Here is a 21,190-nt window from a genome sequence, read left to right as displayed (position 1 = left end):
ATTTTTATTAAAACAATTGATCACCATTTTTGACTGATTTTCCCCAATTTAGTGAATTGAGCAGGAATCTGCAAGCCCAAGTTAACTGATTCACAGGCTCCTCAAGCTTGCAGAAAATTGCAAGTTCTGGAATACAATAGCAGCCAAGAACAATTGAAATTTTTTTGCTACAGATAATATTTTTTAACATTTGCTAAGATTTTTTCTTCAATTCAAGACCAGTCCAAAATCAGCTTGCCAAGCCTGACCATGAGCCTTTTACTACCAAACCAATTAGTGAAGAAAAGCAAGATTTGAGAAGTTCATGTTTTCTTCTATTGAAATGGGGTGCAAGAATAAGGATATATCTATGAACTACTCTTCTGTAATACGATATAGTTCCATTTTCATATGTGAAGCAGTAAGTTATGGTGTGTAAGAGAATACAGTACCGGAATATAAGTCCAAATTCATAATGCAAAACTTGTAAATGGTCTTTCAAATAAACAGATGTCTAGGATCTATCCTAGCTGAGCAGTTGTTGTGTGTGTTGCTGGAATGCTATCTAATTAGGGCTTCAATGCGAAAATCAGAATGATTGTTGTATAGTTGGATTTGATGTAATGTGAGTCGCATTCCAATTATGTATGCCATTATCTGAATATAATATGCTGTGAAGGAGAGTTTCTAAAGGGTGATTAGACCAAGTACAAGAATTATCAGTTTTGATTCTTGAAGGTCCGCAAATCATATCTTTGTTATCTGGTAGGATTGGTGTCTTACCTACTGAGTTGGTGCTTAGATTTTTGTGTTGGGATTGGTGTCTCTAGTGGATTGGTGCCTGCAGCCACAATTGGGGATTGGTGTCTCCTATAGGTTGGTTCCTACTTCATGATTGTAAGTGATTCATAATTTTGTGAGGCTGGATTTGGACAGTAAATCCATGCAGCTATTCTCACCGTGGTTTTTCCCATTTTGGGTGTTCACGTGTATCTGGTGTTCATTGTGTGGATATGTGTTCTTTCATTCTGTTTAATTGTTGTATCATTAAGATCATTGGATAAGTTGAATTAATGCTTATGATCTCTGCTTGGAGAATTGATATATTGTAATGCCCCCTTCCTAGCCAGCCTCGGTAATCAGGGTTAGTCTATCATCAGGTCCTTGTAGACTAATGGGATGGATAGAGGATTGATGAGTGAGTTGTTTTCTCCTTCTTCAAGCAGCTTATTAGAATAGAATGGGAGGTATCAGTTACTATTTTGTAATGTTTTAAGTTGCCAAGTTAAAACAATATTTTAGCTTAAGTAATATATTCCCAAAAGCGCACTTATAATATGAGTCTAGTCAGAGTGTAAGTTGAGTGCCTTTGTAGGAGAGAGAAAGAGAAGGCACTAGTGAGAGATTAAAGGTAAAGTAATCTCAAGTTAAAATCATTTGGTAAGCTCTTAAAAAGTGAACCCTAATTAGGGCGTTAGGATAAAAGAGGCTATAAAGGCAACTTGAGTCATTTTCTAGGGTTATGTTATGTTGATTATTTCCTCTCTTGCCTCCTAAGGAGCTTGCTGAACTTGAGGGTTTAGAATCCACTTTGTGAAGATAAAATCCTTCATGAAGATTCATACTTGCAGATGTGAGAGATCTTCCGAGGGTGTGTAGGGAAATCCTACTTCAAGGGTTTCATTTGGACAACAAAGACATTAGTTTGGAACTTCATTGCTGGTATTTCTAAGTGAGCAGCTTGTCTGCCTAGCTGCACCCTTTCCAGGTAATTTTGGAGTTGAAATCAGCTACCCTACTGCTGTTTGGTATTGAGCTGCATCAGTTACTTCTTGCACAACAGTTTGGACCAAGTTTACGACAACTTTCAAAGGCTCAAGGGGTTATTACAATAAAAAATTAGACTCAGTCAGGCTGTACCAGCTACTTAGAAAAGTGGAGATTCTAGGCTAAGTCGCCTAAGTTTTGACAACTCTTTTTGCAATGCTTGAGCACCTAGATCAGACTACCTATTTAAGAGGTTTTTTGAGTTGAAAGGGGAAATTTTGAAAGAGCTGCAAGTAATTTTCTGAGTGACCTAAGTGACTGCCAACTTGGTGTTTTTTGAGTATACTATCTGGCTGCTAGCTTGGTGAATCAAACCAACAAGACAGCTGTTTGGAGCTCTCCTTCAGTTTAGGAGGCTATTATTCTACATGCTTCAATCTGATTTGCAAGACCTATTTTTTGAACTAGGTCATTCTCTTTTGTAGCAAATTTTGTAACTTGAAACTATGATGAAACCTGAAATATACGTTCTCAGGTTGCGTAGTTTTTTATGTTATTTTCAGAACTATCATTGTAGTCAGCATAAAATGCCTATTGTTACGTTTGATAATATTTGTTATCTGCCAATGTATTAATTATTTGTATAAAGTGGGTTGTCACTCTCGGGTAGTTAATGTGTTGGTTGGTTGACGGTTGTGTTCCTCTCAGCAATCGTTAGGTTTTTTAAATGTGTTGTGTACCACCAAGGAAAGTAGTATGTAATAGCTGGTTCAATTGTAATCCTTGGCCGACCACTTTTGGTCTTCTTCTCTGTAATAATTGCATATGCGAATAAAGATATATTTTACTATTGTGTTTGGTATACATCATCATTTATATTATTATTTCTTGTATTTAATTTATCAGATATAGCAGCAAACATTTTGACCCCAATAAAGGTGAGAAGAGGCCACAGGGTGGTCAAGGTCAAGTGATTAGGTAATCCGCCGACCCTCGGTTGGAGGGAGCACAGGGATGAGTCAGAGCTTGGAAGTACTCGGAGTGTTGGGACTCTGGAGGTGGACGTGTAGAGGATGTGCATGTGGCCAAGAGTGCAAGGAAAGTTTCAAAATGTAGCGTTTAGAACAATCCACCCAAGTCCGACACACTTGGAAATATTCGGAGTGTTGGGGACGCTGGAGGTAGATGTGTGGAGGATGCGTGCGTGGTCGAGAGTGCAGGGAAAACACTGGAATGTAGCGGTCGCAACAGTCTACCCAGGTTCAGTACACAAAGGAGTAAGCAAGCAAGAAACCAATTTGCACGAACTTGCCCCTCGTTGAGGAACCGAGAATAGGGGGTCCAAGCCGAAGACCCGAGGAGAAGGGAGTCTAGAAATGAGGAAAGTAACCAAGGTGCAGAGGACATAGATGGTGGACACGTAGAGGGCTTGCACGTGGTCGAGAGTGCAAGTGGAGCACTGGAATGTGGAGAGCAAAACAGTCCAATCTGGTCTTGGGCACACGGTATGCTTCCCTTTGGAAGGACGGTGTCTCCCTTGACAAGTCGAAGAGTAGAGAGGTAGAAACTCCCAAAATTCACGAGAGATGGATCGGAAGATCCTGTAAGACATTGCAAGACTTGTGAAACCATATGGCTGTCGATGAGACAAGATGACAAGCGCTATTGGTTGAGATCATTCCCGGCCATGTTAAGAGGAGCAAACATTAATTGGTTCACAGACTTGGAGACGTTACAAACAAGTTCATGGGAAAACTTGAAAAAGTCCTTCCAAGAGGAATTCAAACTCTTGAGGGATGATAATGAAATTGTAGCAGAAATATATAATACCAAATAAGGGAAGAATAAAACCATACGAGCTTACAATCGTAGGCTCAAGGAGCTGCTGAACAAGATGGAGAACCAGCCAACCAACGGGTTGAAGAAGAGGTGGTTCACTGAGGGATTGATACCCTCACTGTGCAAGAAGATGAAAGTAGTGCCTCCGTTCGTGTACGGTGATGCTTACAATCGGGTGATGGACATCGAGAGTGAAAACAAAACCTCCTCCTGATGGAAGAGGAAGACCGACGATGATGAGAGCACCGAAGGTAGCAGTGACGAAGGATCCAAAACCATACGAACCCTTTGACGAGATATGTTGAGAATGATGAAAGAATTGAAGGCCAAGAAAGGAACGAATAAAGTAATGAACTATGGTGTACTGAATGCAAAAGCGAGGGGTACACGAAAGGTAATTGTCCCAGAAATAGGTTTTGTGAGATTTGCCAAGTGTTGGGGCATTCAATCAAGGAGTGCCCATACAATTTGAAGACGAGAAGTACACAAGTACTCTTCACACAGGGAGAGTCCACTCCATCGGAACCACATAATGCATCGCCAGATAGTTATTGAGGGCGAAACCAAATATAGTACGACTCCAGAGGATGTCCTATCATATAGTGCTGACAATGTAGGGAATGCGGATACTTTGCGAGACACTGCCAAAATAAGGACAATGTACAACTATTGTGCAAGTGGTGTGGACCAAGTAATCATGAAGACGCTGATTGCCCAAAGAAAAAGGGTATTAATGTTCTAGATGTAGAGGAAGAAGACGAGGCAATTTTGGCAATCACGAGAGCACATATGAAGAAGGCGACGTGCCCAGACACTTTTATGAAGAAGGAATGACTCCGAGAAGGTAGAGCCAAAGTAGAATAAGTGCTGGCGAAGGAACAAGTAACCTCTAATGGAACTGCAGGTATGTCATTGCGAGAGTCAGAGAAGAACATAGTTTGGCAGGTGCTACAAACAACCATACCCATCAAGGTGGCAAACCTTTTTCAAACTATGCTACAACTAAGAATGGCAATTGCCAACATAGTCATTGATGACATAGTCATCCTGAAACAATGTAAGCCACAAGAGGAGGAACTGACGGGAAAACCACCACCGGAAGGGAATGAGGCCAGCAATCCAATGTTGCTGATGGTGAGCATTGGGAGGAAGTCGGCTATTGTTGAGATAGAAATAATGGGCCAAAAGTTGGCAAACACCATCATCGACAGGGGCTTGAGAGTTAATGTGCTGTCAGAGGACACTTGGAAATGTCTGGGGAAGACAACACTCTATTCGCCAGCCTTCCACTTGGTAGGTGTCTACGAGCAGGACATTGAGCCGTTGGGAACATTGAAGGCACACAAAATAATGATTGGGACACGACAATTTTTCTTGGACTTCGTAGTCATGCCATTGCAAAAGAAGGCGTACGACGCACTCCTTGGGAGAGGATGGTTGATTACGGCCAAGGCGAATCATAATTGGATGTAGAACACACTCTCGATTGAGAGTGACGGGAGGAAGTATGCCATCAACCTGAGGAATTAGGTGGCGAGTAAAGAACTAGCATCCTCCGACTCAGAGTTTGAGGGTGGAGAGTTAGGTATGGATGAAGGGAGGAAAGGCATGGAACCTAACGATGAAGGGGTGCTCAAGCTGGAAGATTGCTCTGAAGATGAGATGAGTTCCTTGAAGGGATTATTTCACTAGCAGATGGAGGACTACGAAGTCTTCCACCTCGAGTGCAACATGCTATGGATTGGCGAAATCAAGGAAGTGCAAAATCCGTACATGGGCCCTCATGTGGGCCAAAGCAGTATTGGAGAACCCTATGGGGTTGAGGAAAGGACCACACATGAGCTATGTACAAGAATTGCACGGAGGGGGGAAGTAAATTTGAAGTAATGATACGAGTTGGAGTTGTACGCCATAGATATCCAGAGGGTAAGCTTGTAGGGATGGGACGAGCTGTCTAGAGAGAGAAAGTGTTTGGACAGAGAATGGCCGTAGGGGGTGGGTGAGAAATCATACGAGAAGGAAGTGTCAAGATTGTACGAGAAAGAAGTGTCCAAGCCTTATGGGAAGACAAGGGGGTGGAGGAACCCGTACGGGTTGAGTGGGTGGCCGTACATTGGAGGAGCCTGCACGGACTCTAGAGCAAAAGGTCGAACGTACTACAAAAACTGTATAGACAAACAAGTGGATTCGTACGAGGATTAGGTACATTGTACAAAAGTAAAGTGTTGTGGTATTGGACATTGTGCAAAGGAAGCACAAGTGACAAAGTTGTACGACAATGGAAGGATGTACACAAGGATCCCTACAATGCACAAAGAGACCCATATGAGGATGGAGATAAACTGTATGAGGCACAAGGGAATCCGTATGTGGTGAAGACTTGGTCGCACGTGGAAGCAATAGGTTCGTATGGGTTGCACACTCGGCAGAGTGAAACTCATGAAGGGAAGTTTGCTAGGATATTGTACGGAGAAGAGAGGAACACACCGTATGGGCATCACCATCCATACACTGCAAGACAAAGGGAGGAAGCAAACTAAAGAGTTTGTACGTCGAGGGAGTCTAGCTGTACAACCTTTATCATACATGAGCAATCCATACGTGAGGAACGAGTCAAGGCCGCAAGTGAATAAAAGTTGCAAGCTGTACGTGGAAATGCCACTTGAGCCATACGTGGAAATGCCTCTTGAAGAAGACTAGCTACAGTAGTGAAAGATCTACTTTGGCCAGTGTTTATTGAAGATAACACATTGATCTGCTGTTGGTGTGTGGTTTTCCAATCCGACTGTACATCCTGTATCTGTGATTGGGAGATTTCTTGTGCAACCAATCATTCTATAAGTTCTGTGGCTACGATTGGGAAGATAATTTTGTTGTTATTCTGCTGAAGGTTGTAATGATTTATCTATTTTGATGACAATATACATATTTTATTTCAGATTTCTATTCTAGTCTGTCATTGTATGATTTTACATTATATTTTGTTTGCAAAGATATTGGATGAATAGAAATTAGTTTTCGTGCAAATTGTTTGTCTAAAATTATTGTGGAGGAGCACTTGGTAAAAATTGGAGCAAATATCCATAGGGGATATTTCGGTGGTACTAGAGATGGTTTTCCTACCAAGTTGTGAGGTTTCATGAGTGACAAGAGATGCTTATGGATATTGAATTGATGAATTTGTCTGATGCTTTGCATTGGCTAATCGTCGAGGACAGGAACTTGCAATGAGCAAGAAGGGTTGGACGAAACCCTAGTTCTTCTAAGTGGTGGATTCGTGACAGAGCTTACATCAATGCTAAATTTGTGAAGTCTTTTTCATAAGACCTATTTGCAGTAATAAAAGGTATTTGTGAATCTTATATAATATTATCCTTATGATGTACTTTTTTAAAGGAATAATATTAAATAATTACATTAATGGCTTATTAAACAATTAAACATGCTTTTAATTATTTAATTATATCTTAAGCCAAAAGGGGACATTACACAAAGGTTATGGTCAAGTTGAAGGTGTGGATTTTGAGGAGACATTTTCTCAGGTAGCTAGACTAAAGGCTCTCATAATGTTTTTGGCATTGTCAACACTTAAGAACTTCAAAGTTTATCATATGGATGTTCAATTCGCATTTCTAAATGAAAGTTAGAGGAATAGGTTTACATTGATCAATTAGAAGGGTTTCAGTGCTCAGACAAACCAAATTTTGTGTGTAGGTTGAAGAAGGCTTTATATCGACTAAAGCAGGCTCCAAGAGCTTGGTTCCCAGGTTGGATAGGTATTTGCAACAGCAAGGTTTCAGGAGAGGTAGATAGTAATCTTTACATAAAATCAGATGGTTATCATTTGTTGATTGTTGTGGTTTATGTTGATGACATTATCTTTGGAGGACGCAGTGATGTCATGTATAATGAGTTTCGAGATACAATGTAGAGGGAGTTCGAGATGTCAATGCTTGGTAAATTATCTTTCTTTCGTGGCTTACACATTTTCCAATTAAAAAAGGCATATTCATTTCTTAGGCCAAGTACATAAGGAGATATTGAGCAAGTTGGAGTACACCTATGGTTACTAGGTGTAAGCTAAGTAAGGATGATGATTTTGTTCTAGCAAATCAAACATTATACATATCAATGAGTGGTAGTCTATTGTATGTGACTGCATCTAGAGCGGATAGCATGCTAGTTGTTGTAATGGTTGCTAGGTTTCAGGCAACACCTAAGGAAACTCATGTCAAGGCAGTGAAGAGGATTTTCTAGTATTTAAAAGGTACAATAGATTTTGGTTTATGGTATCCGTAGAGTGAGAATTTTTTTTTGGCTGCATACACTACTGTAGATTGGGTCGAATGTATTGATGACTAGAAGAGTACAAGTGGAGGAGCATTCTTTCTTGGTGACAGTGTAGTGTCATAGTTGAGTAAGAAGTAGGCCTTGGTGTCCCCGTCCATAGGAGAAGCAGTTTGTTGTTGCACTCAGGTGTTATGGATGAAATCGAATTTGAAGGAGATGAAGGTAGAATTTGATGAGCATATTACTATTCTTTGTGACAATACAAGTGCTATCAATATTTCAAAAAATTCAATGATGCATTCAAGGACAAAGCACATTGCAATTAAAGGTTGCAGACAAATAGGTGAGGTTGGAGTATGTTGAGACTAAGGAACGGATTACAAATATCTTCATAAAACCCCTTCTTAAGGATACATTTGAGTATCTCTGGAAGAAGTTGGGAGTGGTTGCTCCCTCCTCTTGAATCAAGAGGAAGTGTAGATTGAGAGGAAGTATGGACTCCCCGTTGCAAGAAAACTTGGTCTTGCGGAATGTGTCAACATGTTTGCGCAGAAAGAGAGATTTCAGAAGGATTGTTGGTTCACAAACTCAAGGGAAGTCTGATCGAAAGATAGGTGCTGAATTGTGTAGGGGCAGTTGACCTTTGCCATTGATGTCAAGGGGGGAGAAATAGATTCAAAATGTTGAATTCTCTAAGGGGAGAAATGCAGAACTCAATGCCAAGAGAGCTTCAATTGTTTCAAATAGGGGGAGTTCCTAATCTTAACATATTGGATTTGTATTGATGTGCTAGTAGCATTTTGTTGTTTGCCATCAATGAAAAATGGGGAGATTGTTGGACATATGTTGTCGTTGATGTCAAAGGTGTGATGACAAAGGAGTGTCAAAGAAGTGTTAGTAAGTGGTTGTCATTGATGTCAAAGTATACAAAACAATGCAATTATTTATGTCACATCAATTTTTTTGTGGTGCATCTTGATTTGCAATAGTACAGTGTATTGCTATGATAGTGATGTTAGTTGGGATACATCTCTTATATCATGTTGCATCTATCCAAGTCGGTGGAAGTGATCCAAAAGTCTGTTTTGGGGTATTTGAGGTAAGTTATCCAAATAGTGAGCTTGTTCTGGTAACCTATATTGATCTGCATTGCTTCATAGTAGAGAATTATGTCTTGCAGTTTGAAAGGAGAGTATGTCTACACATAATTAATCATAATCGACAATTTTTGGAGTTGGTTTCTTGTGGTCTACATGATTGAAGTGACAAAAGGGTCATTGTGCCAGCAAATTAACTAGTTGTGGTTATGGCTTGATGTAGTAGTGTCTTGTGGCATGTGCCCTCCGAAGTTAGCATGTGGTTGACCGTTGGGACCATATGGGGCTACATTGGGAACCATGTGGCGTGTTCTATCTTCTGGTGTATCGTGTGAGTTATTGGACTTGGCTTATTACACATTTGGACATGTTTAGTTTAGGAGTTTGTGTGGCTGACTTGCACATATTATGTTTATGTTTTGGGCCGACACATGAATGTAATTGTTGTCATTTTATGACACCCTTGGTCCATTAGTGAGAACCGATCAGAGATACGATCCATGGACTGGCGCTGCCCCAGTTGATCAAGGAGAAGAGCAGTAGAATTAGGAATTGTGAAGTGTTGTCTTATCTGGAGGAAGTTCTTTCCTTAGCTTCTCTTTCCCTTCCCTGGAAGCTCGGAACCCCGAGGTTCCGAAGTTCCCTCCTTGCCTTCTTCCCTTCCCCAGAACTTCAGAACCCCGAGGTTCCGAAGTTTCTTTCCCTTGCCCTTTTCTTTTCCCAGAACTTCGGAACCCTGAGGTTTCGAAGTTCCTTTGCTAGGTCTCGCCTTTTCCTTTCCTTGCCTCCTTTTCTATTCCCTGGAACTTCGGAACCTCGAGGTTCCGAAGTTCCTTCCTTTGCTTCCCCTTCTTCCCTTCCTCGAAACTCCGGAACCTCGAGGTTTCGAAGTTCCTTCCTTAGCTTCTCTTTCCTCTTCCCTGGAACTTCGGAACCCTGAGGTTCCGAAGTTCCTTCGGGGTTCCGAAGTTCCTTCGGGGTTCTGAAGTTCCTTTCTTCTACTTCCTTTTCTTCCCTTCCCCAAAACTCCGGAACCTCGAGGTTCCAAAGTTCCTTTCCCTTGCCTCCTTCTTTGTTCCTCGGAACTCCAGAACCTCGAGGTTCCAAAGTTCCTTCCGAAGTTCCTTTCCCTTGCCCTTTTCTTTTCTCGAAGCTTCCGAAGTTCCTTGCTGTCGCTTTTTTCTCTTCCCAGAACTCCAGAACCCCGAGGTTCCGAAGTTCCTTCCTTGTCTTCCCCACTTCGGGAACCTGAGTTTCCGAAGTCTTCCAACTTCCTTCCGGCTTGCAACACTTCTGGATGGCGTGATCAACACTCAAAACTTTAAATGCTTTGACGACTCTTGTGACTTGTGCACCTTCTTTTGTGGAGCCATAGGGGTGCATTTAATGATTTTTGCAGGATTTCCATCAAGAGAGGTACAGGGCCATGCTTATTGTGGTCACCTATGTCATGCCTGCATGCTTTGACTTTGGAATGCCAGTCAATCCACCTTCTAGAAGTACCTGTCTTCTTAGGATTGCATTTTCAGGGTATGGCCAGGTTGCTTGCATGTACACTAATGTCAGGTGCATGCACTTCCCTGCATCCCCTGACTGACATTTCCCTGCACACACAAGGGTCATGGTGTCTCTTATGCAACCAGTTTTCTATATAAGGCTGTTATGCCTCATTGTAAAGGGTTCTCTTCCCTACTGGCTTGAAGTATTCTGGGCTCTTTCACTTCTCTTGTATTTATTTTGCATTTCTGCAACTGTAAGTTTGGCCATTGGCCTTTGAATGAATTGAAATTATCATTCTTGCCTTCCTTCAACTTATGCATGCTGTGTATGTTTCCTTAACTTCATCATAGGTGTATGTTTTGTGGCTCTTCTCTCATATATGCTATGTTAATTTATTTTCTGAGTGTGACTTGTGGGAAACCTTCTCCCCTCTTAGCATTCAGCAAGTTCTAACCTCCATACAGGCATTGGGGTCATTCATGCAACTGAAGTTTGTGCATCTCTTGGGTATTTCAGTTGATTCTTTGTGCTATTTCGGGTGGGGAGAGAAACATCTCTTATCTTGGTGCATCACCTCCTTTCATTTTAAGCATTTCTCTCTTCCTTTTTCTTCTGCAAGCTGTTAGGATAGGTTTAGAAGTAAGATTTTGAAGTGTTGAGTTGGTTCAACACCTGCACCTGGATTGAGAAGGAAGCCAGCCTTCTCCGGAGATTCAACCCCCTTGCTTAAGGTCCCACACTTCGGGGTTGTTTCCATGTTTCACGAGGTTGTTGAGTTGATAGCTCAACAAGGGTGCAAGCTTTTGTGATAATAGTAATTCATATATATAGATGTCTAGGATTCGTCCTAGCTGAGCAGTTGTGTGTGTTGCTAGAATGCTATGTAATTAGGGCTCCAATGCGCAAATTAGAATGATTGATGTATAGTCGGATTTGATGTAATGTGTGTTAGATTCCAATCATGTGCACCATTATCAAAATATCATATGCTATGAAGGCGAGTGTCTGAAGGGTGAGCAGATCAATTGGAAGCTGAATTATTAGTTTTGAAGGTCCGCAAATCATATCTCTGTTATCTTGTAGGATTGGTGTCTTAAGTTGGTCCTTAGATTTTCGTGTTGGGGATTGGTGTCTCTAGTAGGTTGGTGCCTACAAACACAATTGGGGATTGGTGTCTCCTATAGGTTGCTGCCTACTTCATGATTATAAGTGATTCTTTATTTTGTGAGGTTGGATTTGGATATTAGATCCAAGCATGTGATGTCCCCACTCTAGTCAGTCTTTGTGACTAATGGGTTAGCTTATTATTTTTGGACTCTCGTAGGCTAACATTCTGGATAGAGAGTCTTAGTGGTAGTTCCACTTCTTCAGTTCAGTCTTGGGTTCAGTTCCAGGGCCTTAGCAGTTGGTGTGTGGGCTTAGTTGAGGGACTTTCTATTTTTAGTAAGTCAATTTGGCAATTGTGTTATTTTTAGTCAGGGCACCTAGACACATGGTGGTTATTCAGTATTAACTCCAGCTTCAGACGACACGACAAAAGACTGAATGTGGCTAAGTTATTTAATTAACTTATTTGGTACTTATAAAGTCATAAAGTGACTTTATTTAATTAAAAGGCCACTTAATATTATAAAGTGATTTCTATTAAATCACTTAAATGATTTGGGCGCCCAAGTTGAATATCAAACTATGCAAAATTAATTAAATACATTATAATGTATTTAAAATGCATTTGGGCGTACTTGGTGAAAATCGTGCCATTTGGGGGTTATAAGGAAATTGGAAGCAATTCAAACTCCATTATTGATTATTTGACATTGTTTGATATTTTCTTTGTGGATTGTCTGAGACAAGGGTTTCAGAGGGTTTGCTATTGAAGAACGCTCATTCTTCATGGATATATGATTCTGAGGTTGTGAAAGATCAGTTGAATTATTGCAAACTGAGAGGGCTTCACACAAAAGTTTTCATGTTCTTCATTAGAGGTTATTTGTGTTAGTTATTTTGTCATGTCCCCTCCTGGATTGTTATATATATACGAAAAAAAAAGAGAGACCCTAGATGAAGGAATTATTATTATTAATTAATATAATAATTACCAATGAATGATTATTTAAAATTCATTAATTAAATATTATTTATGAACATGATTTAAATATTATATATTATCAACATAATTTATATATTCAATAATAAATAGTAATACAATTAAAATACAAAAGAGGAAAAAAATAATAAAAATAAATATGTATGTAATAATAAAATATAATATAAATGAGTCCGAGATTATGAGTTAAATACAACTCTCGGCTATATCATTACGTGGGCATGAAGAATAAAAAAGAATGTCTCTATTCCACTCTTTTGTCACTAACCTTAGATGTGATGATGCCAACCTTCGTCGATAGAATACCGTACTTTAGAGAGAGAACAAGGCAACGAAAGTAATATAGGTGCGGGCCAATGATTTGGAGTTTGTACGATGACACATATCGATTAAAATGATATCTTATGAAGAAACTTGACAACGATGAAATAAAACGGAAGTGAATATATGGAAACAGATGAAGTGAGACTTCTTCCTATAATCAGAACATGAACACCATGACATGTAAAGATATCAGTAATTATAATAAGATTGGTCAGAATCGATGAAGGAGCATTCATTATAAGCAACATACATACCACTGGCATCTCGATCCCAGAGATTGACTACGGCATTCAACTTTCGAGCATTGTTTAGGGGTGAAAGATCGGTAGACCGTTTTATTGACAAGACAATAATTATTAGTCAACCGATAATTGAAAGGGATAAATAGCAACCGATATTATGGTCAACATTGTTATGGCGATGATAATTACGTTATCAATGGTTACAATAGTTAATATTGGGTATATGTAGAAGCCACGATTAGTGAGGTAAGGATAGTCATGAAAAGGTGCGATTAGTGAAGGAAGAGGAGTTGTCGATGAATAGTCATGACAAGGGTAACTTTTCACTCCATTTTGCAAGATATATATGAAGATGTAGTTCATTCTAGGAAGGGGAGGGAGGAAGGAAAAAGGTATTATCTGTAGCACCAATAAGAGCAGATCAGAACTGTTATTAAGTAACCAGCAGTAACATCCCTCTTCTGGGTGGTATGCTTAATATATGTAGCCCGATAATGTTGTAGGCAGAATTTAATAATAATAGTATTAACATAAGTCTACAACAAATAGTAATACTAATATGAAGGCATTCACATAATGTGGCAGACCAGATCTGACGCATGTCAGATTTGTCTGCCATCACAACCATTAGGTAGAATAAAGGATCAATGCTTTGGTAAATGGCAGTGCTAGTCATTTATATTATAGGAAATATAATTGATATATATATATATATATATATATATATATATATATATATATATATATATATAATTAGTAATTTATATGAATATAGTTAATAAATATTTTAATATATATATTAACGAATATTAATAATGAATATTTTAATATATATATTAATGAATATTAATAATGAATATTTTAATGCATATATTAATGAATATTAATAATGAATATTTTAATACATATATTGATAAATATAAGTAATGAACATATTAATACATATGTTAATGAATGGTTCTTAGATGTTAATGAATACATATCAATGAATAGCTAAGAATATACGTTAATAAATAAATGTGAATTTTGGGCAAATGGATATTTTCTGAATATATGTTAGGGAATACGTGTTAAATTAGGAATATGTAAATATGGATTATGGAATGAAAAATAGTAATAAATTGTAAAATGTATTATAAATGTGATTACATGATGGAGGCTATAGGGGGGAAACTCCCTTAGTCTAAAGGAGGGATTATGATAATCCCTAGGGCAGTATATATACTGAATATCTATATGCATATGCATGACTTGGCTGATTAAGTTCAACCAAGAAGAGACAGATCTGGTCGGTCCCCTCTGAGGACTTGGATGATGGGATGCATCTTCCAAGGCAAGGAATGGACATAGGGTCTTCCTTGGATGGCTTGGGTGTAAGAGGTTACACCAAAGACAGGAATCGAATTAACCTTCGCTTTCTTGGAGGGCTTGGATGTAAGAAATTACATTCAAGACAGGAATCAACTTAACTTTCGATTTCTTGGAGGGCTTGAAACCACGATGGGTTCCAAGAAGGCGAGCTTCATGGCCGCCTAAGGACATATCGCTGTATGGCATTTGTATCCTTTTTATTAGATGAGAATTGTGATTATATTGATTAAGTATTTTAAATTAGTTATATATATATATGTTGTATTCTAACAATCTGTTTTGCAGGATAGTGATCTCTAACTAGTAGGGACATTACATATTTGCAGATTTTGAATAAGGAAGGAGGCAATACAGGTTACATGCTTCATTGGCAGCATTCATTCAATTCAATAAGCAGTCATACCAGTATTTCTAGTTAGCCGTACCAATCAGCTTGGCATGTGGGGCTCCAGAGAAGGGCGTTTTGCTTGGGAGGCTGGAACGCCTACCCAAAGTGCATTCTGAATGCACATTTCCCAACGCCTAGTCCTTTCAAGCTATTCCATCCACTTTTTGGCTCAAAGAAATCACTTTCTGGAATTGTACGACAATTTTGGTCAGTTTCCCAATTTTGGTTGGCAAACACCAAATTTCTTCATTTAAAATAAGATAAGGACCCATGGGTATGCAATTAGCAGTAGGATTTATTGTAGCAGGTATCTTATTCATAATATAGTTGCAGTTGCTCTCAATTTTATTTCTATTTGGTTTTACGTGCAATTCTTGCCTGGCACATGTGTTATTTTATGCTTTAAAATTGCTCAAAAACCTTGAAAAATACAAAAACACAACAGCAATAGTATTTCAGGAGACTTAGAACCAGTGGGGTTCTTACAAAGCAGCTATTCTCATTGCAGTTTTTCCCTGGGTTTCTATGTATATCTGGTGTTCATTGTGATAGGCCAACACTAGAATAAACAATAAGAAGAATTATAACTAATTTCAGCTTGGTCTATACGTGTCCATCCGAGAATCGTAAGCTTGTGAAAGGTGTCAGGGATGTATGCTACAAAGGGGAGAAAGTCGTGAGATGAGCGATTATGAATGCAACTATGAAAATAAACCTACAACAAATCAAAATAACTCTAGCGACAGGAACTGTCACTTCCTGACGACAAAAACATCAACAACTTATAACAATTATAGAATTAAAATAAACCACAAACCATGCTTGCAAATAATACATAAATAACATTCAATAGACAAACGAAAACAAACACACTGCTATATTACAGAATTCACCATAGGTCCCAAGAAGTGGTCCCTGCCTCCTTAGTCCGTTGGATGATAAAATGAAAGAACTTCTATGCTGTTTTGATCAGAAGAAATGACATTTTATTTATCAGAGCAATGATACAATAACCTGCATACGATAGTCTGCCCCCCATAATCTGTGTTAGAGCTGATATATATACTGCTGCAAGCTATAACGACTACATACAATAATAGCCAATTTGTTTGGGCTTTACTTGCTTGGCATATATTAAAAACGGCTTTGTTACACCCATAGCTAAGAAATAGGAAGCTAAAGAATTTCAGCTATCTCCAATAGCAAATACATCTCCCATTAGATCTGCTAGCAATGCTGAGGTGGCCAAACTCTTGGTCAAGTCTTCTACACAACTGGCAACAAATTAAAAACCACTTTTCTGTAACAGTAGCCGAAAATAGAAAATGGACAGATTGTGGACCTCTAAATAGCTAGCAAATATATTTACATCACGGGTTCTTGTGCTATTTAGAATCTGGTACACAGTTAACACCAACGCCACCATGGAAGCTGACATCATATTTTGGAAAGATTAAGTTGCTGGTCAAAAGGTATAATACAAAAGTTCCTGGCCAGAAAGCGGCGGGAAGGTTTTCTGCATTATGACAGGAAGTTCTGCAACTCACAATCAGCATGTTGTATAAATACAATCATATTTATTTATTCACATATGCAACATAGAGTGGGGAAATGGTATAGAAATGGAATACAAAAATGAATATGAAGGTATATGTAAGGGCTAAAATATGGTATAAAATGGGACATAAATAGCTCTCATCACATTGTGTGGATGTGCATTCTTTCATGTTGTTTAATTGGTGTATCATTAAGAAGATTGGATAAGTTGAATTAATGTTTATGATCTATGCTTGGAGAAGTGATATTTGATGATTAATGATTAACTGAGTTGAAAAGTGAGATATACTGATTCACCCCCCCCACAAGTATATCGTGTGCCCTTAATGAGGAACCCTAGTTACAATACAATTTCAGGCAATGTCTCTACAAGAGTATCATCAACATGCAAATCTAGAGAAGTTCCAACAACATAACAATATTTGCAAATCAACCATAGAACCATACAAAGTTCCATATCCAAGCACCAATGAATAGATGATAAATAAATAGTTAACCATCAAATGATTTTACAAAACTTATATGCCAAATCCACAAACCCAAAAGTGGTGCCCAATATAGCACAAATTTTAACACTCTATTCTTGGTCTTGGCTTTCATACAATATTTAGCATATTCCTCAGACCTTGTTATATTTTCATAACTTGTTATAGATGGTTGACCATTAACTTTGGCTCCTAGTTCTGTCTGCATCTTCCATTCCAAGATGCTCGATGGCATGCACCATAAGATGGTGATAATTCTGGTCAAGATTCTAATGTAAACCCCTTATAATCATGCTCTTACACAACATGATAATCTATCATTAGTAACTCCCATCTTATTATATTATTATGACATTTAGATGATCTTACAACCTCTTACACATTTTAAGATGGCTGACGCGTGGCAAAAAGTGCCACTTCAAAGTGGGATGCCCCACTCCTCATGTGAGAACAAAATAAAAGTAAATGCAAAAAATTAATTAAAATGAACAATGGGAACGCAAGGTTGAGATACGTTTTTCCAACAATACAGTTCACCATGTGATTTACCATCAAAAAATTTGGTAAGCATTTAACCTTTTTGAAGGTACCTTTGCTAGCATCACTCTCTTGTTGGGCTGTTTTTGAAGATAAAAGTTATCAAAATATCAGTTTTCCTTATAGCACTCAGAAAGGTCTCAATTTTATTACAGGCAGATTTTAACTCACCTGCATGTGAGACACCTATTTGCTTTTCAAGGTCCCCTTTGAGGAAGTCTAGAAAAAGATTATTTTTCATTTACTCTACTAGCAATTTTTTTGTTCTTTGGTGCTAATCTTATGACTCATCTCAGTAGTAAACTCAATTTTCTTATTCACCTACTCCTGTAGTGGATGCTGCTGATCCATCCCTTTGCATTTCATCCGTAGGATGCTTCCTAAATGGAATTAGAGAAAAAAAAAATATTTGAAGCAACCCTGCTAACATCCTCTGGATCCCACTTCTCCAAATTTAGAATGAGGAATCTGTACAACTGAAAACTTGAAAGGAATCTTTCTTACATGACTCTGCATGGTAGCTTATTTTCTATGGGATCCCTGAAGATCTACTCATTGGTTTCTGAATCATTATACCATCGAAGCTTTTACATCTTGAACATCTTATGATTGTTAGAGATTTTTGACTATAGAAGATTAATGCTGTAGTAAAATGACACAATATTTTCTGCATTTCATTTTAAAATTTTTTTGAATGGATTATTCTAATATTACTGATGAAAATCCATGGCTTCATGAAGTAAGTAATGAGATTTTATGAATTAAAATGCTGCAAAACACATGGCCTATCCTTGGGTGTGCACAAACTGTATCTTCTTTTCGTTGATTTAGAAGGGACATCTTAGACTTGATACTTTTTTGCTTTAGTTTTTAAGTTATGTGCGAGGTTTTAGCTAGATTCTTAGAAAGCTTGGTCTTAACATAAAAAACTTATATTTCGTTATGTTTGAAAGTAACATTGGCAATTAAATTAACAATAAAAAGCTAAGAAGACTATAATTCAAGTATTGTATAGCAACAAATTTGCTTTTTAGAAAAAAATTAACATTTTATTGAGGGTCTGATCTATCCCACAAACTTCCTCAACTGACGGAATAGTTTTTAACAGCTTACATTTGAAACCACTATTGAAGCTTTCATGTAATAAAAAATGGAGCCGAGAACCATTATATACCAATTAATTTAGTAGGTAATGGAATATTCTAGTGTTTTTGAAGTAAATATTAAAGCCATGTGACATGAAATTTTGGGCTAATGTTGTTTTACAAGGGCCAGTACTAATATAATTCTTTTAATTCTATTGAACAGTTGATGAGAAACCCATCTACACCCCAGCAATTTTGGATTTCTTTACTTCATGATTCTGTAAGCATAATTCCTATCTTTAGTTCATCTGGGTGTATTTCTTGTATTTGTTTGGGGAATTGCTCCTGTCTTTTCTATGGCTGGTTTCTAATGTGGTTTAAATGATATAACTTTTCTATAGGTGGAGCTGCTAAAGTGGCCAGACCATGCGTTAGTCAATGTTGCTGAAACTAACCTTCTGCTGAGCAAGTTGCAAGAGTTCTCTCTTGCAAGAGTTCGAGGTGATTTCGAGGCTTCTAAAAGTGATGACTCTCCTCAAATCCTTCAGCAAGTCAGGTTGGCCCTTGCTACAAATCTTGGTCGTGCTATACTGCTGGAGTGACGTGAGTTCAGAGCAGGAGATCATGTAGTGTTGACCAACAGTTCTGTTAACTGAGGGTGGAAATTCAGATTACAAGATTTGAATTTTGTTCAAATTCTACAAAATTAACAAGGAATTTGGTATATTTTAAACTGATCTACTTGGAGTTCTATTACAGAGCTGATTGTCGGAATATTACATCCCAGCTTTAGAAAACTTTTTGGTGTGTCTATTGGAAAGGAAACGGAGTTCAAATCTGTGTAATTATTACTAGAAACAGAGAGTTATCATTGAGAAGAATGTTTTGATCACTCTCATGCTTGGAACAAAAGGATGAAACCAGTGTATTCTAATTATTCAGATTCCAGTTTTGAATGAAAACATTGAGAAATTTACATACTTAAAATGTTAGTTCTGTATGCTTCAGTTGACATCGTTTGTGAAAGTCTTTTACTTTTTGGTGTTCCCCCAACACTTTAACCCTAATGTAGCTTCATAATTCAATCGACCCATCTAACCCACCTTGATATGCTAAATATTAATCTATCATTTAAAACAAGAATGGAAACCTGCCGCAAGCACATATTTAGGAGGAAGAACAGTAGCAAAGGAGATTACCAGCAACATAAAACAAAATCGTGGTGGATTTGGCCTGGATCCTGTCAAATCTAGATAACATACTGAATTGGCAAGATAAATGTAGATTTCTTATTATTTCTATTTTTTAAAGATAAAAATATCTCCTGTACAAATGAAAGTCCCATCCGCTCAGTCCAACAATTAAAATCTCACATATATTTATGCTATTAAATGTTTACCTCATCTTTATATATACTAGAACTTCACCAAAAAAATGGAACTCTGTATGTTTGGTATGAATCCAGAAATCCAAACTCGGTACTTTTAACAGCAAGGAGAGAAGCAAGGGTAAAAGGGTAGAAGAGTCCTTTCCAGAGCACTAGATGATGGTGATGATTTCATGTGCGTGAGTACGAATTCCAATGACAGAGCAGCGTATGAGATGACTTAGCACCTCGTAGTTTCCTTTCTTCATTTTTGTTCTTGTAATTGACTCTTCAGAATTTCATTTACATTTTTTGAAACCAAGCAATTAAGCATTTGACACTTTCATTTATTGTTCATAATATTTATACCTTTGCAATGCAAATGATTCATTGATTTTTATTAAGTTATTTTCTATGATTCAGTGTTCTTGGTTTCACCAAAGCATGTATTGTCTGTGTTGAATTTTTCGATTTTAAAATATAAAAAAAGAATGTTGAATTTTACATCTGCAATTTTTTATGAATAGGTTGATAGATAACTTTATTTTTCTGCTGAAATAGCATTTGCCTTTTGCTTTACTGTCATTTCCCCATTTTCTGTGTTTCATACAGAAGTATATCCTGCTATACTAACTTTTCCAATAATAATCCCTGTTACTGGTTTTTCCAGGTGTATCCATCACACACATTGAAAAATATATGACCAATTAAAATTGATTCTTGAGATTTCAAGTCTCAATTCTTGGAAACGAATTTGAGTGTTTTCTTTATTTTGCCATTAATGTTGAGTGGGAAATCCTTAGTTAGGCTGAGCTACAATTTTCAGCTCCTTAAGACAAGATATCTAGCAAGGCCAATGTATTTTTTATAATAAAAATAAGCAATTTTGTAAAATAAATTACCAAAATCACAGAAGATACAACCTTTGGTAGTACAAAGTGACAGATGTACAAAAGAGTGAATTGGATCAACAATAATTTTCCTAACAAATAACCTTCTAAATCTAACCGTCATTCTATACTAAATTTTTGTTTTGCTTTGATTGCTGACTCGAGGGTGGAATTTTTTGTCTACAGCTATGTTTGGAAGTCTCTTTAGATCTAATTTCAACATTCTTTTTTCTACATTAACCTTTTGGCTAATGACAGGGGAAGCTAAGGTAGTGTCCTCTTCCATCACTTTACCATCATTTGGAACAGGTGCTAAACATTTTACTTCAGCCATGTCTTTAGCAGGGAATGCCTCATTTTTGGCAG

General features: G+C 37.8%; 1 protein-coding gene across 3 annotated transcripts in view; it reads left to right on the top strand.

Annotated features, from left to right (window-relative positions):
- LOC131065063 (nuclear pore complex protein NUP85) overlaps positions 1-19,560 on the top strand; it is a 169,476-nt gene extending 149,916 nt beyond the window's left edge. For all 3 annotated transcript variants that reach the window (XM_057999480.2, XM_057999472.2, XM_057999467.2), the window contains 2 exons: positions 18,792-18,848; positions 18,970-19,560. In XM_057999480.2, coding sequence (XP_057855463.2) covers positions 18,792-18,848; positions 18,970-19,170 — 258 coding nt within the window. In that variant the 3' untranslated portion in view covers positions 19,171-19,560. The remainder of the gene's footprint in view (positions 1-18,791; positions 18,849-18,969) is intronic.
- The last annotated feature ends 1,630 nt before the right edge of the window (positions 19,561-21,190 follow it).

The sequence above is a fragment of the Cryptomeria japonica genome, chromosome 1 (genome assembly GCF_030272615.1).
Source record: "Cryptomeria japonica chromosome 1, Sugi_1.0, whole genome shotgun sequence".
NCBI lineage: Eukaryota > Viridiplantae > Streptophyta > Pinopsida > Cupressales > Cupressaceae > Cryptomeria > Cryptomeria japonica.
Note: the sequence above shows the minus strand (reverse complement) of the source record. Positions and strands in the feature narration are given on the sequence as shown.